Raw genomic sequence first — 16,422 nt, 5'->3', positions numbered from 1 at the left:
GTAAAGTGGAGGTGGTAAGATAAACCTTAAAGAGCCACGGCCTAGTCCACGAGGTCAAGGGCACAGCACTTAGCGGTGTCTGGCTCATGTGAGTGCTCAGGAAGTGGAAACCCTGGGGACCATTACTCCTGATTCAGTCAAGATCCCATTCCAAGAGGAACAAACGGACGTTAAAAGCAAAGATGGAAGAGACAATAGGGACTCTGGGATCCCAGATTGCCACACAAGCTCGAAGCACACTGTCCCCAGTAAATATACAGCCGAGCATTGTGACGACAAGCACGATGTTAGTTAGGAAATAGTGGTGCCCACACAAAACGTGCCTGCAGCATTAAGATGCCTCAGCATTGGTGAATGACCCAACCCAAAACCCAAATCAAGTGGAGGCCTAGATTTTTACCTTGCCACTGTCATGTTAGCTAACACATGTGGACTTCTTTTTTTAATGCCCTAGAATTAATTGTTGTAAGTACTTTTAAAGTATGAACTCCTTTAATCACCATCATTGCATGAGACAAACTCAATCACCCTCATCTCATAGGTGAGAGAGCTGAGGCATAGAGAAGCTCAGGAACTTGCCCTGGGTTACAGGCTATCAGTGATGGAACCAGGATTCAAATTGGGTCTGGTTGCAGAGCCAAAGTTTGAGCCCCCATGCATGCCCTCTTGCCTTCCACAAAAATCACTGCCCCCCTGTTTCAGCTTTCACATTTGTAAAATGGGGCCCACTGGCCAGAAGGACCGCAACCTATGCCTCCTCCCAGGTGTTAAATGTTCTTTTCTGACTCCTCTGCCCTCTCTGGCCCTCGAACTTCCACCTCCAGCACTCTGTGTCCTTGTGGCCCCCGCCTTCACCCCTGTACCATACTCCCTGTCCAGGGGTGTACATTCCAGTCTGTGTGAGCCCCCGAGCACAGCAACTACGGCCTGGCCTCAACTACGGTCAGACACTATTCTAAGCGTTGTGCGATTGGCAAAGATAAAGGTTTGGTAACTTTTTCTGTTAAGGCCAAAGAGCAAATATTTAAAATTTTGAGGGCCATATGGTCTCTGTGCCATTGTAGTAGGACAGACAGCAGCCATAGACAACACAAAATAAAGTATTGGCCATGCTCCAATGAAACTCACACCAACAAGCAGTGGGCAAGATCTGGCTCCAGGGCTGTAATTTGCTGACCTCTGGCAAAGATGAACTTCACGGTCTGGCTGCTCTGCAGAACCGCAGAGGGTAGCACGGGAAACAAAGTTGCACAGCCAGCTGGAGACACCGGGGGGGCCTTGCAGAGAGCCTTTGCAGGGGCAGAGCCCCAGAGGAGAAGACTTCATGGATGGGCATTTGAGCTTGGCCTGGGAGTGATGGGGAGAATTTCTACCAGCAGAACTGGAGACACCAGCCAGGGCATGCAGTGTGCTGGCAATGGGGGTGTCTAGGGGGCTGGCTGGGAGTGGAGCTGAGGTCCAGATAAGCAAGACCATGCTCTGTGCTTCTTTCCTGCTGTAGAGAAAGATGAACTAAAGAGAGAGAAAGATGAACTAAAGAGAGAGAGAGATGAACTACAGGGTTGTTTTTTTTAATTCAACAAATGCTGGAGTTCCCATTGTGGAGCAGTGGAAACGGATCCGACTAGGAACCACGAGATTGTAGGTTTGATCCTGGCCTCCCTCAGTGGGTTAAGGATCTGGTGTTGCTGTAAGCTGTGGTGTAGGTTGCAGACACAGTTCGGATCTGGCGTTGCTGTGGTTGTGGTGTGGGCGTGAGAGGACAGACTCATCCACAGCTTGCATTATTTTCAATTTCCTTTTTTTTTTTTTTTGGCCATACCCATGGCATGTGGAAGTTGTTCCTGGGCCAGGGATCGAACCCATGCCACAGCAGTCACCCAGACGGCTGCAGTGACAAAGCCAGGCTTCTAACGTTACCACTGTGCCACAAGAGAATTCCCATAGCTTGAATTTTTATTGCATTGTCAACATTTTCAAAAAGATTTAGGAGCCGTGACTTTATCTTGTCCTCTCAAGCACAGAGAGACTGAACGAGTTGCCAAGGTTCTATCTCAAATTAATAGCAGATGCTCATATTCCAGAGACAAACCTCTCTACTGAGCAACAGCCTCTTATTTCTAGGGGCCTAATGAGTCCCTCCACTGGGATGTCTGGATAGAACTCAGCCTGCTCTCCCCGCTCTCCACTCCCCACCCAGGGTTCGTCTGCTGGGGCTCCCATAACAAAGTACCACAGAGTGGCTTAAACAACAGAAATTTATTGTTCTGGAGGCTAGACGTCAGAGACCGAGGTGTCAGCAGGGTTAGTGCCTTCTGAGCCGTGAGGAAGAAATCCATTCATGCCTCTCCCCCAGCTTCTGGAGGTTGGCTGGCAGTCTTTGGTGTTCCTTGGCATGTAGCCGTAATAGACTGATCTCTGCCTTCATCTTCACACGGTGTTCTCCGTGATTGTTTGTGTTGAAATCTGCCCCTTTTTATAAGGACACTGGTCATAATTGGATTGGGTCCCACCCTAATAACCTCATTTTAATTTGATTATTTCTGTAAACATCCTATTTCCAAGTTAAGGTCACATTCTGAGGCCCTAGGTGTTAGGACTTCAACGTGTTTTTCGCAGGACGCAACAACTCATAACAGCTCCCCCTGCCCTCGCCAGTCCATTGCTGATTGAATGGAATCCTCGTTTTCCAGGACCCCCATGTCCAGCCCTATTCCCTCACCAGCTGGTACAGTGGCCCAGAACTGCCGGCAGCAGGTGACACTGAATCTGCCTCCCTCAAAGGCGGCCCAGCTGCCAAGGGGATGGCACAGGGCTCCTCACTGCCTCGTGGAAGAGGGTGAGGGTTGGCCAGCTGATATAAATTGCGCGATGGCGGGAGCTGCCAGAGGATGTGCAACAAATTCATGAACCCCTGGTGCTTGGGAATGCCAGCGCTGGCATCAAGGACGTTGGAGGAACAACCAGATGGCAGTTAAGAGTAGAAAGCAGGTGCAGTAACTGGGGAGCAGGGAAGAGGGCCTGGGTTGGGAAAGCTGTGGTGGGTCAGATAGGAGAAGGGCGATGGGACCAAAGAGAGGCCCAAGGCGGGGCGAACCAGCCCGTGGGGGACACAGGGCTGTTCCCGAGGAGCCCGCTGAGTGTGAGCAGATACTTAAGTCCAGAGCTTGGGAGAGAGGCGGGGCTGGAAACAAGTTTTCAGTCTGGAGATTAGGATGCCTCAGGAAAACAAGCAAGCAGGAGTGAAAGCTCAGCTGTGCGTGCGTGCGTGCGTGCGTGTGTGTGTGTGTGTGTGTGTGTGTGTAAAAACACCAACTCTAAGCGGCGGGGTGATGACTGTCCTTGACACCAGCAGACAGTGACGTATGAGCTGGTTGTGCTCCGGGCAGAAGGAAACTGCAAACACGCCTGTCTCATCTTTTAACTGTTTATTGTATAATATAAAACTACAAAAGTAAGACTGCTCATTTCCATGTACATTTAATCTGTCCAATTGTTTAGATTACAGCCCGAACTTACATGTGAATACAGCCATCTGGGTTCCGATGTAAGGTCTGTAATATTGCATAGAAAAGGCACAGCTCTCAGGTCTGTGGGGGAAAGGTTACACCTCCTTTCTGACAAAAGCCCTCCTCAAAAACCATGCACCAAACATGTCACTATGTACATCTTTTCCAAATCTTGGTGGTTTGCTTGTCTGGACTGCACTTCTCTTCCAAACTTGTTATGCCCAAAAAGACGTCCACAATTTTTATTGGCTTTGTTTGTGACAGCATTTGATCCTGGCTAATTTTCAAGAACCATTCAGACTCATTCTTAGGAGCCCTGAAAACAACTGTACATTAGCAGGACGCGCACACCTCACTGCCGCTGGCAGTTACAGGAAGTTAACCATTTACAGCCAGAACAGGTTAAATAGGCTCTTTGCAAATATTTTCATAAAGCGTGTAAAGGTCCAATTTGTAACAGCAAGATTTTGAAATTAAGACAATTCATATAGAGAATTACAATCGCTGCACAAAGTAGAGTCTCTCTCTCTCTCTCTTTTTTAAAACCTCTGTCATTTGAGAATGCTGCCCTGTGGATTCATAGTTCACTGTTTACCACAAAGGTGTTTAATACATTTAAGCTTTAAAAATGATCTGTAAAGTTGACACTTTGGCTCTTGGGAGCGTATTTAAGAAATTTTCCTTGACTGACCTCAGGGCAGTTGGGACACTCCAAGGGTTATGGCAATAAACAGCACAATTGAGAAAGACCCTTTGGTGTGAACGAGGGTGTCAGGTGTGGTTGCCCCTTCTGTCATAAAGAGAAAGTGCGACTAAAAACAAGTTTAAAAATATCAACCCTTTGATGCTTGATTTTCTTAAAAATTTGGAGGTATTAAAACATTCCTCATCCATCCCTTTTGCATATTTCAAATAGACCCATATTAGAGGCGAGAGTGAAAATGAACACGGACTGTGCACACGATGAGAAGACCCCGGGGTCTGGCTCGGACCCCTTTTTAATACAGATTGACATTCCTCCAAGAGAGTACATTCCTACCATACATTCCGCTCAGGTTACGATCCAGATGTTGTTAGAACTCCCCAGTAAAATAAATATATTTACACAGAAAAAAGGAATAAATAACTTATGAAAAAAAATCACTTCAAATTCAAAGCTCTTATTATTCTGCTCTCATCTTGTCACTTCATTGCACATCACTGTCAATAATTGTCCTCTCCCAGCCCCACCCAGCATGTCTTTCTCATCAAGGCACCTCCCACTGCCTGCCTGACCCTGAATGCCACACAATGTCCTGTAGAAAGGGGAAGGCATTGCTGCCAGGTGGCATCTGGAAGCAGCGTCCCGTCCCGCACTCAAAGTGGGACTCGGACATCACACACAGGCTCACGTTCTTCCCTGTTGGGACATCGCTTTGGAAAAATAAGACACAAAGATAACTGGAACACTTGGTGGTTTTGTTCTTTTGAAAATGGGCCACTGATTTCCCTTGTCTTCCTCATTACACCTTGAATATCAAGAAGGGTGTCGGGTGTCGAGTTAAAAAGCATTTGCGGGCTGCCATTGGGGGTTTTTTGTTTTGATCCTGAAGCCCAGCCTTACAAATGCGACAGAGTCAGAGAACCGCGTGTGGGCAGCACTTCGCTGTGCTTATTTGAACTGCTGCCCAACACATGGGATTTGTTTAAACACACGATTTGCTAACCCCGCGAAAGGACAGTTGTTCTAAGTTACTATCAATCAGTTTTTAACAATGGCACATTGGCCGCCTTGCCCTGTTATTGTCGGGAATCATCAACACTATTGTGCACGTACACGTATGTGTGCGGCCTGTGGAGAGTTTTCGGGTCCTCGGGTTAGCAAAAGCATGGTGTCTGGGCAGCCTTGTTCTCTTCGGAAAAAGGAAGCCCTTCATACAGAAAGGCACAGCGACAACAGCCCTCACCTTAACTACATGGTCCCCGATCCTGCTGAAGGGAATGACATGTCTGCAGTAGTGAGAGGTGTCTGGAGGAGGGTGCCTGCAGGAGACAAGTGCAATTTGATCAGCTTCTCACTGCTCTACTGAGTTGATAATTAGCCTTAAACACACACGCGCACACACACACACACACACACACACACACACACACTCAAGTGTGTGTGTGGGGGGGAGTATATCAGAATGTAGAAAGATTTAATCATATCATACACAAATCTTTTGCTTAGATGAGCAGTTCCTTCATCACAAATGTATTTGCTTTGCCATGTGCATTATAAAAATAAACTATCTATGGCTTGTTTAAAGTGCCATTTTATAAAGCTGTCTTTTTTAATTGGCCAGAGAGACTCAATTTTATCCATGGCAAGAAGTGAGCAGAACTGGTGACTGAATATTGACAAATGACCAACAACAAAGACAACAACAAAACAACACAAATCCCATAATTTAAAAATTCTTAAATAAATATAAAAGTTATCCCTAAAGAAGCCATCTGCATTTCAACAATATAGGTTGTAACCAGCTAAAGTACCATTGGAAGAAAGAAAAAACTGCAACGGAAAGGCCATAAGCCATTTCGGCAACAAGCATGATACATTGCAAACGTTTTAAAATTAAATGTACACCGCTAGGATTAAAAAGCTAGTTCTCAAGTGTCCTGGCAGGGAGAGGATGGCGAGGGGAAGGGGTGGAACATGCATAGAAAGTCCTGTCTCTGTATTTGGGTAAAACAGCCATGTAAAGTGTAGTTAAAGCAGTTGATTCAAGAAAGCAACTGGATTGGAAGCTGTGATGGAATGGGACTAACTCCAGGTTCAAGAGCCATGGGTGTGGACAGAGTGCATCCTAGGCTGGGCCAAGGAGAGCCGGGCTCACTGGGGATCATGAGGATGCCATTTTCAGCACTTAGCAACAGAGGGAAGGAAAGCTCCAGGGAAGGCAAGCTGGAGAAGACGACGAGCAACATGATGGATGCCTTCCTGGGCGTGGGGGCGGGGAAGGGTTTCCTCCTGACGAGTCCTAAGCTTTGCAACCGGGTGTTAGTTCCATGAAGAGGTCGGTTGCTTTTTGCAAATTCATGTGTAAATTTCAGGTCATCACAAAAATTATGCCCAAAAGGAAAGAGCTGGGGTTTTGTTTGTTTAAAAAAATAAAAACAAGTAAAAGCACAGACTTGGCATAAATACAGTGAGTACGTGGTAGCCGTCCCCTCCGGAGAGAGGGCTAAAGAGAACCATCACTTAAACCCCGAGCTCCATGGCCACCTCCCGCCAACTGCTTAATGCAAGTTTGATGAGAGTGGCTCTGGCTTTGGAAGTCACAGTGCTGGCGGGTGTTCATGCCAGGGGGTCGGTGCTTGTGAAATCTGGGTGTGATATCGCCTGGCCCTTCTTAAAGCGGTGTGTGTGGGGGCGTGTGTGTGGGGGGGTGTTTGCATTTGGGGACATCAACTGCGGATTGATTTGATCCAATTTTCTCTTTGCACCAAACACATATAAAACATTACAACTCTATAAAAGTACAAGTGCAACTTGTACATCTGAAGTTTGCAGGAACTATGTGAGCAAATCCTATCAAAATAGCTATCTCATATGTATAAACAGCATTTGTTTTTAGAAAAACAATATCATAAACTGCGGAATCTGTACAAAAATATAAAATAAATTTGGGCAGCAGTTTCTAAACAGCCATGTAAATGCAACACTTACGAGGAGTAGTTAATGCCTCTAAAAAGGCTGAATTGCCAAGTCAACCTATACAGGGCGAAAATGCCAGAAAAGGTACTGAGATTATCTAAATAATATATATATATTTTCTTTTTTTACCTCTTGCAATAAAACTTATAGAAAAAATAGACAAATATGCACATGCAATTTACAACTTTTCCAACTTATTCCTTGTGCTTCACTTGAACTGTTTATTTTTGTCATTCAATATAGCGACATTGTCTTCAAATGTATTCTTTCCTATTCCCGGGTAGTAGGTCTCCGAGGAACCACTCAAAAGAGCATATTAAAAAGTGGTCATACGTGGATGAAGGCACTCCAACTCTGCTCAAAGCAAAAACTAGTGTGATCCTTTTGTAGAATGTTTCTTTTCTTGGAAAAAGGCAAGCAAGGGTGCATGCACAGTGCGGAGAGCTGTCGGGGTGCAGGGGCGCGGCCGCGGGGCTCAGGACCCGACCAGCACCTCCATGATATGGTCCAGCTCTGTGAGGTCCATCTTGAAAGGCTGGCTCGGGGTGACTGGCTGGCTGCTGTAGGGTGCCAGCGTCTTGAGGAGGTCGTCCGCCGACACCGGGGCCATTTTCGAGGATGTCCCCGATGCGGACGTGCAGGGGTCAAAGTCGTACATGGATGTGTCGATGTCGGCAAACAGGATGTCGTCCAGGGTCAAGTCCGTCAGGAACCCCGTGGACGTGGTGATCTCGAAGTTGCCGGGCAGGGAGTCCATCAGTTTGGGGTCGTCGGGCCGGGAGTCCCCCTCGGGTCTCTGAGCGCCGGCCCCACCGGAGCCCCCTTTCGAGCCGTCCGTCGCGGCCTCCGCGGAGGTAGGTGTGGGACAGAGCTCCTCGATCTCGTCCAGGGCGGAGGAGAAGCTGTCCTTTTCCGGCGGGAGGGCAGGAGGCGCGAGTCGGGCGGGGGCCACGGGCGGCGCGGCGGGGGAAGTGCAAAAAGTGTCATCGTCGTCCTCAAGCAGCGAGGCAGGGGTGAGGCAGGCCTCTAGGGGCGCGGGGCCGCCCAGCTCGCAGGGGGGCGCGGGCGGGGCCGCGGGGGCGCTGAAGGCAGGCGGTGCCTCCCGGGAGCCAGCGCCCAAGCCGGCGCCCCTCGGGTCAGGCGGTGAGGAGGCGGGGAACGCGGGCCTCAGGCTGCCTTCCTGCTTCAGCTCCTCCTGGATCCGCCGCAGCATGTTGTTGATGAGCACAGTCTTTTGCAAGCTGGGCTCTGTGAGGGGCCTGTGGTTGTAGAGTTTCATAAGGGAAATGTTGAAGATAGTCTGGCGCTGTAAGGTGTAAGACACCTTGGACGGACCGTCGGAGGGGGACACGATTTTGCCTTCCAGCCCATCTTCATGCTCATCAAACTTCCGTTTTCCTCCTTTCCCCAACATATATCTGCCAAGGAGAGAAGAAAGAGATGGAATCAATCCCACAAAAACTCATTTTCACCATCAACAAGACGCTGATTCAGAGGTCGGGACTTGGACTCGGGTTCCCTGCCCAGGGCTGGTTACAACAGACGAATTCATTGGGAAATCTACCTTTGTGTGCCGGTGGAGCAATTTTTATCACTCGGTAGTCTGTTGAATGTTATTTCTTGAGAAATGTGTACTGCACAGCCAAGTTACTCGTTACCATGGAAACCGTGATTTTGACTTTCTCCGCTGCTGCGCTTGCATTTGCTTGCCTGTGGTTACCATGCAGGTTCAACTTCCCACCCCAGGTTTATTTTTAAAGACCAAGAAAATACTTACAATGCCATGACCTATACACATAAAGGCATCATGGACTACAGCTTTAACACACCCGGCATGATAAAAAGAACCCAGTTGGAGAAAGGGGAACATGTACAATTTTGGTAGAACTGCCTGTACTTTCAAAACGCCTTTTCCTTCCTTGTAATGCATAGAGCCTTTTGGCTGTTTGGTGACATGGCAAAGCACTTGGGCTGTGTTAAATGGCCACAGTGATTGGGCTGCCACTGCTTTTCAGTCTAGAATCCAGGAGAGAAATGTGTATTTCCAGCCCAAGTTTTCCTGTGGCTCAATGTCATTACATACAGTCATGTCTGAGTGCAGCTGGACTAATTTAAAAGAAATTTGCTCTGATTATAAGCATTGCTGTTTGGGTACTCGAGACAGTTCCTAACAAAATACCTACAGTGATTCCAGAGATACATACGGATTTCAAAGAAACAAAGACCTCTTTTTTTTTTTTTTCTTTAAACCTTTTTGAACACCCAGCAGCACATGGAGTTCCCAGGCCACAGATCAGATCTGAGCCGCAGTTGTGACCAATACTGCAGCTGTGGCAAGGGGCGGGGGGATCCTTTAACCCAATGTGCCAGGCTGGGAATCGAACCTGTGTCCTGATGCTGCAAGAGACCCTGCTGATCCCACGGCACCACAGCAGGAACTCCAACGACTTTCTTTTCTCAACTTTGAGAATTCAGGGATGGGCTGGATTTTAACTCCTGCCCACCTCACCTGACACTCACAGCCTTGGTGGCCTCCTGGGGTCCTCTGGCCTGAGTGAGGACACCCCTAGCTGCCTGTACCTTCTGGAGAGTGGCTGTTCCTCTCTGAACTTCTATTATCTAAACAGAGCAATCACAAGTCCACTGGCTTTTGCCTCAGAGACCTCACTTTCTAACCATTTAGTCAACAAAGCGATCTGTATGTCATTCAGACTGGGAGACAGTTCTAATTAGGCCAGGCCTGTGCTTGCTCCCTCAGCTCCTCTACAACCCTTACCCACAGGCGCGCGTGTTAACACTCTCCTCAAGGACACTCACTCCTTGTGATATTGTCACACACAAGAAAGTGATTTGTGGGAGTTCCCTTTGGGGCTCAGCGGTTAACAAATCCAACTAGGATCCATGAGGTTGCGGGTTCGATCCCTGGCCTCGCTCAGTGGGTTAAGGATCCGGTGTTGCTGTGAGCTGTGGTGTAGGTCGCAGATGAGGCACGGATCCCGAGTTGTTGTGGCTGTGGCGTAAGCTGTCGGCTGTAACTCTGATTCGACTCCTAGCCTGGGAACTACCATATGCCGAGGATGTGGCCCTAGAAAGCAAAAAAAAAGAGAGAGAGAGAGAGAAAGCGCTTTGTAGTTATCTAGTTTCCTTGTAAAGGCGATCCGCCTTTTTCTGAATTGCCTCATTCGATCCTTTAACTCATACCGCATCCATGCTGTCTTGGACACTCTGCCACAAAGTGGGTAGTCCTGCAGGGAAATAAAACCTGGTCTTCGAGGGGCTCAACATCTCCTATGCCTCATTATCATTCAGAATTATGAGTCTCATCCTAAAGGAATAAGGCCGACCATAATAAAACATAGAACCTCCTTCCAAGGCTTTGTGAAAGGCCATACTGTCCCTCCAGGCAGACAGACAGACAGTGGACACGGAGCCTGGCACACAAGTCCGACTTGGGGTGACTGCCTTTGTGCCTCAGTCTCCAGGAGAGAAGATAGAAGACAGCTGCAGCCCACCAAGGTGAGAATCAGCTTGAGACTTCTGTTAACACTCAGAAAGAATGTGGCGTTACTTGTAGGAAACACTTCCCCTCATTTTGTAAACATTAAGAAAATGGCTGTCAGTCACCAGGACCAAAGACCAATCCCATAATTAACTGTTCTCTGAGGCAAGGAAGGTATGATAGTAACAACTCGCTTATCTAACGCTTCACATGACAGAAACATTTCCTATTGTTCAGTGCTAAAAGTCTCATTTGTATATACACTTTGCATACGACACTTCCTATCGAAAGTATCTGCCTGCGTTTAAAACTGAGTGTGAATCAGAGGAGGCGATTTCATTTCACGTTACAAAACACTTTCTACTTTATGCATCAGAAGTCTTACCAGACAACTGTGTTTTGAAACAGATAACTGTATTCACAATTATACAATGTGCATTTGCTTACAATTTAAGCATTTAAATGTCACTTCAAGAAATACTCCATTTTTACCAAAGAGCTCATCAAATGCATTTAATCATCATTTAAAGCTTCAATATAATCTATATAATGTTTATGCTATAATATGAATGTATCCATACATCCAAACATGTGTGAGAGTACATGTGCCCCCCCCCCCCAAAATAGTGTTTCTCAAAGTGTAGTCCATAGATGGAGCCAATCTGTAAACGGTTACTAGTTCTGGAGTCCCTGCTCTGGCAAAACCTGATTGGTGGTGTCTCTGCAGCACCAGGATACAGGTTTGCACCTTGGCCAGGCACAGTGGGATGAAGGATCCCAGGCAGGTCACAATTTTGACTTGTCTCTGGCCTGGGAACTCCATGTGCCACAAGGGGGCCAAAAAAGAAAGAAAGAAAGAAAGAAACAAACAAACAAACAAAAAAACCAAGCAAACAAAAAACTGTTACCAGTTCATGATGAGGTAAATAGAGACACTGTACTGTTTAGAAGCTTTTTATAACAGATTTACAGAGTAATTGTATCTCTGCAAATCTGACTTTTAAAAATGAGGCTCCTACTTTGTACTGATTTCATTTTTCTAGTCTCGTGTTTTACTGAAGTATCAGTCTCTAAAGAAGGAAAACACAACCAAGACGGTACTTCATCACAGAAAGTTTGAGAAGCACTGTCCCAAAATGTAACCTAAATACACACCTCAAAACAATTTAGTAAGCTCGTTACCACTCTGAACATGTACTGGGTTTTCTGGAGAAGTAACACTTAGGAAAGACGACGTAGACTTTTCCTTTCTTTTAGTCATCCACAGAGAGCTGTCTTTTAAAGACTTGAGGCCAGGAAAAACAACAGGACTTTCTCAATAACTCACATTTCTCTAGAAATAACCCCCAAGCCCACAGAACTCAAATATTTAAAAAGCACACGCTACTAGAGGCACTTAGCAGAATTCCCATAGCTGAGGGAGATCTGTGGATAGTTTTCAGAGACTGCACTGCGAGAAGCACCTAATTTCCAATTAGAATGATTGAGCTGGTCACAGCTGTGTGATAATCCTAATGACTTAGAGAAAGCCTGATAAGACATTTGTAATGCTGTCTAGAAGGGGAAGGAGGGGGCCCCATGTAAGCAAAATCTGTGAGCAGAAACAGGCAGATGAATTGAATCTTGGATGCTTCTCAAATGTGTAAATAAGGACTCATGATAGAGTATGTCTCGAAGCAGGTTTGCCTTCATTTTTCTGTTTCATTTTATGAGGCAAGACCGGCTCTACACACCCAGTAAGATTGCAAAATGCACACAATCCCGATTTGTAATCCAGAATGTAGAATTCTACCTACACTGGTACAGAAAGGAGTGAAATACAACAGAGCAAAATCTAATCCACATTCCCACTTAGCACTTTAACATTTAAAAAGTTTATTTTTTCCTTTCTTTTTACAGCCACACCTGTGCCATATGGAGCTTCCCAGGCTAGGTGTTGAATTGGAGCTACTGCTGCCTGCCTACACCACAGCCACAGCAAGGCAGGATCCTTAACCTGCTGAGCTAGGCCAGGGATTGAACCCACATCCTTATGGACACTATGTCAGGTTCTTATCCCACTGAGCCACAATGGGAACGCCTAAGAAGTTTTCCGTGTATGTGTGTGTGTGTTTTGTTTTAAATTTGTATAGAGCTAAAGTTTCCCCAAAGTTTGCCTTATGCGCTGTTAAGAGTCCCGTCTTCCAGCTGATTACCTTTGGGAGAGGGCTTGGCTCCTGAGAGTGGGAGGGAAGTGAGAAGGACTTTGCCTGTGTGAATGGGAGCAGGCACAGGACCAAGACAAGCCTCTCAAGAACCCAGGGGCCAGGCTGCCCAGAGCCTTCCCCTCAGGCTCTTTTAGAAAACAGCAACAGCTCTTCAAGCCACTGGAGAGGCACGTGACCTTTTAAAAGGCCTCACTTGGCGCCTGAAGATGGAGCAGTAGTTGGAGTTCATTAAGGACTTCGAGGTAACAGGAGGGAAGGGGGTGTCTGTTGCTCCTGCCAGAGAGGCCCCGTGGCTGTGGAAATGGACACCAGGATGGCAGCCTGGAGTTCACCAGAGGAGGGGCTTGTGGCAAGTCTCATTGCCCGAAGTCAGCACCCCAGTTTGCCTCCGCCCTCAGCTTGTGAAGACCCAGGCCCAAGGCCCATGGCTTCTACTCAACTTTTCAAAGACCCAAAAAGGGACCCTGAGCTTCAGGACTGGTTAGAGACTCCCACACAGAGTGAGGTCTGTGTTCCCTCCCTTTCCTGCCCACTCAAAGGGGCCTAAAACTGACCACAGCCACTCTTCTATTGACTTTTCATTGGTTCTTAAGCCACTCTCATTACGAAGGACCCTGCCCTCAAAAGCCACAATCTGCTTGGGCAGAAGATCAAAAATTACAAAAGTCACTTGGAGATTCCTCAGAAAAGAAAGAACCAGAGAAACGGGAGAAGGTATTAATTACCTTGATCATGGGGGGGGGGGTTGCAATTCCAGATTCTGAATGACTCCCACAGTGAGGAGTCTGGTTGAAGAATATGGACTGGGGTGATCAGGGGAGGCTTCTAGAGACAGAATTTGAGGTTTATTTATTTATTAGTCTTTTTAGAGCCTCACCTGCGGCATATGGAGGTTCCCAGGCTAGGGGTCTAATCGGAGCTACAGCTGCCAGCTGCCGGCCTACACCACCGCCACAGCAACGCCAGATCCGAGCCGAGTCTGCGACCTACACCACAGCTCACGGCAACGCCAGATCCTTAACCCACTGAGCAAGGCCAGGGATAGAACCTGCAACCTCATGGTTCCTAGTCGGATTCGTTTCCACTGCGCCACGACAGGAACTCCCAGAATTTGAGATTTATATTGAAGACAGGCTTGTCTCTCAATGTATTTCCCACCAGAGACAGTAAGCCCTACAAGGGTTTCAGACTACTTGTTCACCGCTGTATTATCCTCGGGATAAGGCCATCCCTGACGCACAGAAGATGCTCCAGAAATACTCATGAATAAATAGTAAAGGCAAAGAATGAGAAAAGACACTAAGGGACAGCCAGAGAAGGACCATAAAATACAGATGTGTCTTTTCTTTAAAACAAAACACCCCTAGAGATATAAATCTTTATTTCACAACGTTGTCATAATTCTCTTTCTAATGAGACATGTACTGGGGACATAGTTTAAAATACTGGGAAAGCTAGATGCAGAATGTCTTCCAGGCAGGAGCAAAGATGTGGTCACTCCAGGGCCAATGTGTTCCTGGCGCTTTAGGCAGCATCGACCAGACCAACAAGTACTAAGAGCCACCTCCTTTTGGTGGGGGGGGGGGGCGTTGGTTCTCATTTCGTGCCAAATTTTCACTTTGCACTGGAAGGAGGGTATGACAAAGCAGAGGGTTGAGGAGACCTCAGAGGGGACAACTAGAGAGGACAGTCAGAAAGCTCTGTGAATGCCTCTCTCAAGCTTTACTTCTCAAACTTGGGTGGGTTAACATAGAATGCTGGCCGCCACTGTCCTAGATTCTCATTCAGTCGGTCTGATGCAGGGCCCGAGAATCTGCATTTCTAATGGGTTTCCAGGTGATGCTGGTCTGGGAACCTCACTTTGAGACCCATGACTTCCTTTCTTCCCCACCCAGCTATTTCATGTTTAAGCCTGAGAATATCTTTACTCAAACTTGAGTCTGAAGAGCTTCCCTATTTGGGCCTAAGTGGTAAGGAAGAAGGAAAAAAAAAAAGAATGAGCAGTGTTTTTGTGATGGCAACTGACATTAAAAAAGAAAGAATCAAGGTATCTTCAGCTCAATTTTAATGATAAAGCTCAGCTTCTCAGGCTGATACATCAGATCCCACGGGCTCACTGGGGGTCCAGATTCTGTGATCACAGAGTGAATGGCAGTGAGGCCTTATGCCCAACGTCCAAAGAGAAAGTGAAATAGTACCTATGTGCTAAAAGGGAACATTTCATAGCTTTTGTATTTTTAAGGAATTAAGAAAAAAAGCAAACACAAACTTTAAGAAATCAAAAAAACTATCTTAAACTCGTTTTTCAATTATTCAGAAGTTATGCCTTAGAAAAAAAATTTTTTTTGTTTGTTTTTCATGGCTGTACCCGAGGCATATGGACATTCCCAGGCTAGGGGCTGAATCGGAGCTGTGGCCACCGGCCTACACCACAGCCACAGCAACTCGGGGTCTGTGACCTACACCACTGCTCATGGCAACACTGGATCTCTGACCCACTGAGCAAGGCCAGGGATCAAACCTGCGTCCTCATGGATGCTGAGCCACGACGGGAACTCTAGATAAAATTTTAAAATCACTGTCCCTCAATGTTATCTGAACTGTCAAAATAAATGTCATGATTTCTAAATTAAGAGTATTAAATCTACTTTTGCAAACCACCACTTCTGTCTTTCCCACTAACAACAAGAAAACCCACGGCTTTAACCTGCAGCTCTCTGTGGCTTCTAGCGCTTCCTAAAGGCCCTGAGCCTGGTGGCCGCTGATTGACAGGCATTCGGAGGGGCTGTGTGGGGCCCCTGTGGGCAGCATCACTCCTGGGGCTTGTGAGAAGCCCAAACCACGAGGGCTGGTCGAGGGCTGGCTTTCTGACTTGGTGCAAGTCAAAAAAAGATGCAAAAAATTGCATTATGCTTTAACTCAATTCATCCCAGACAATAGTCACTACCCCAGACAGAAGGAAAACCCTCCATCTCATCCTTCTCAGTATCCCAGGGAATTAATGCCACGAAAGGTCAAAATAAATAGCTTAGTCCCAATCTCTGAAGAGAGGAAATGACTGGGGAAGGTGTGACTGACCACTTGATCAAAAAGACGGCCAAGAGGAGGCCACTGGTCTGCACACAGCTCAGCACCACCCAGGCGGCCAGGGGATCCCGGAAGTCATTACTCCAAAACACCTCAAGGCCCAATGGCTCGTGCCTTGTGTACACTTTCAAGGGCTTCTTGCAATTTCCTTTTGGACTAATAAGTAACATCTAGAGATCCAGGGTTTTCCCCTCTCAAGAATCTAGCAGGCTTCACGATGAAGTGACATGTTGTCTCAACAGTCAGTTGACAAGGCAGAATTGAGCCCGGGGTGTCTGCTGTCATTGCTGCGGATGGTAGTTACTGGTGGAGCCTTGGGCTCCCGGGGACTGGGGTGCGGGGTCCTGGTCTACTTCCTCTCATCGGTGGCCAAGACCTTGGTGCCTGCTCTGGGATGAGTCCCTGGCCTGTACGCTTAGGATCTTCACTGGTTAACAGCTC

The 16,422-nt window shown here is 47.1% G+C and overlaps 1 protein-coding gene across 3 annotated transcripts in view; it reads right to left on the bottom strand.

The window, feature by feature from the left end:
- Window positions 1–3,413: 3,413 nt before the first annotated feature.
- The window catches only part of SERTAD2 (SERTA domain containing 2), a 124,653-nt gene continuing 111,644 nt past the window's right edge, over window positions 3,414–16,422 (bottom strand). For all 3 annotated transcript variants that reach the window (XM_005662514.4, XM_013996103.3, XM_003125089.4), the window contains one exon: window positions 3,414–8,606. In XM_005662514.4, the coding sequence (XP_005662571.3) occupies window positions 7,664–8,602 (939 nt within the window). In that variant the 5' untranslated portion in view covers window positions 8,603–8,606 and the 3' untranslated portion in view covers window positions 3,414–7,663. The remainder of the gene's footprint in view (window positions 8,607–16,422) is intronic.

The sequence above is a fragment of the Sus scrofa genome, chromosome 3 (assembly GCF_054392235.1).
Source record: "Sus scrofa isolate SSC_HxYL_T2T_F1_AM1 chromosome 3, Sscrofa_HxYL_maternal_Yorkshire_Landrace_v2.0, whole genome shotgun sequence".
Taxonomy (NCBI): domain Eukaryota; kingdom Metazoa; phylum Chordata; class Mammalia; order Artiodactyla; family Suidae; genus Sus; species Sus scrofa.
This window is presented reverse-complemented; position numbering and strand designations above follow the sequence as displayed.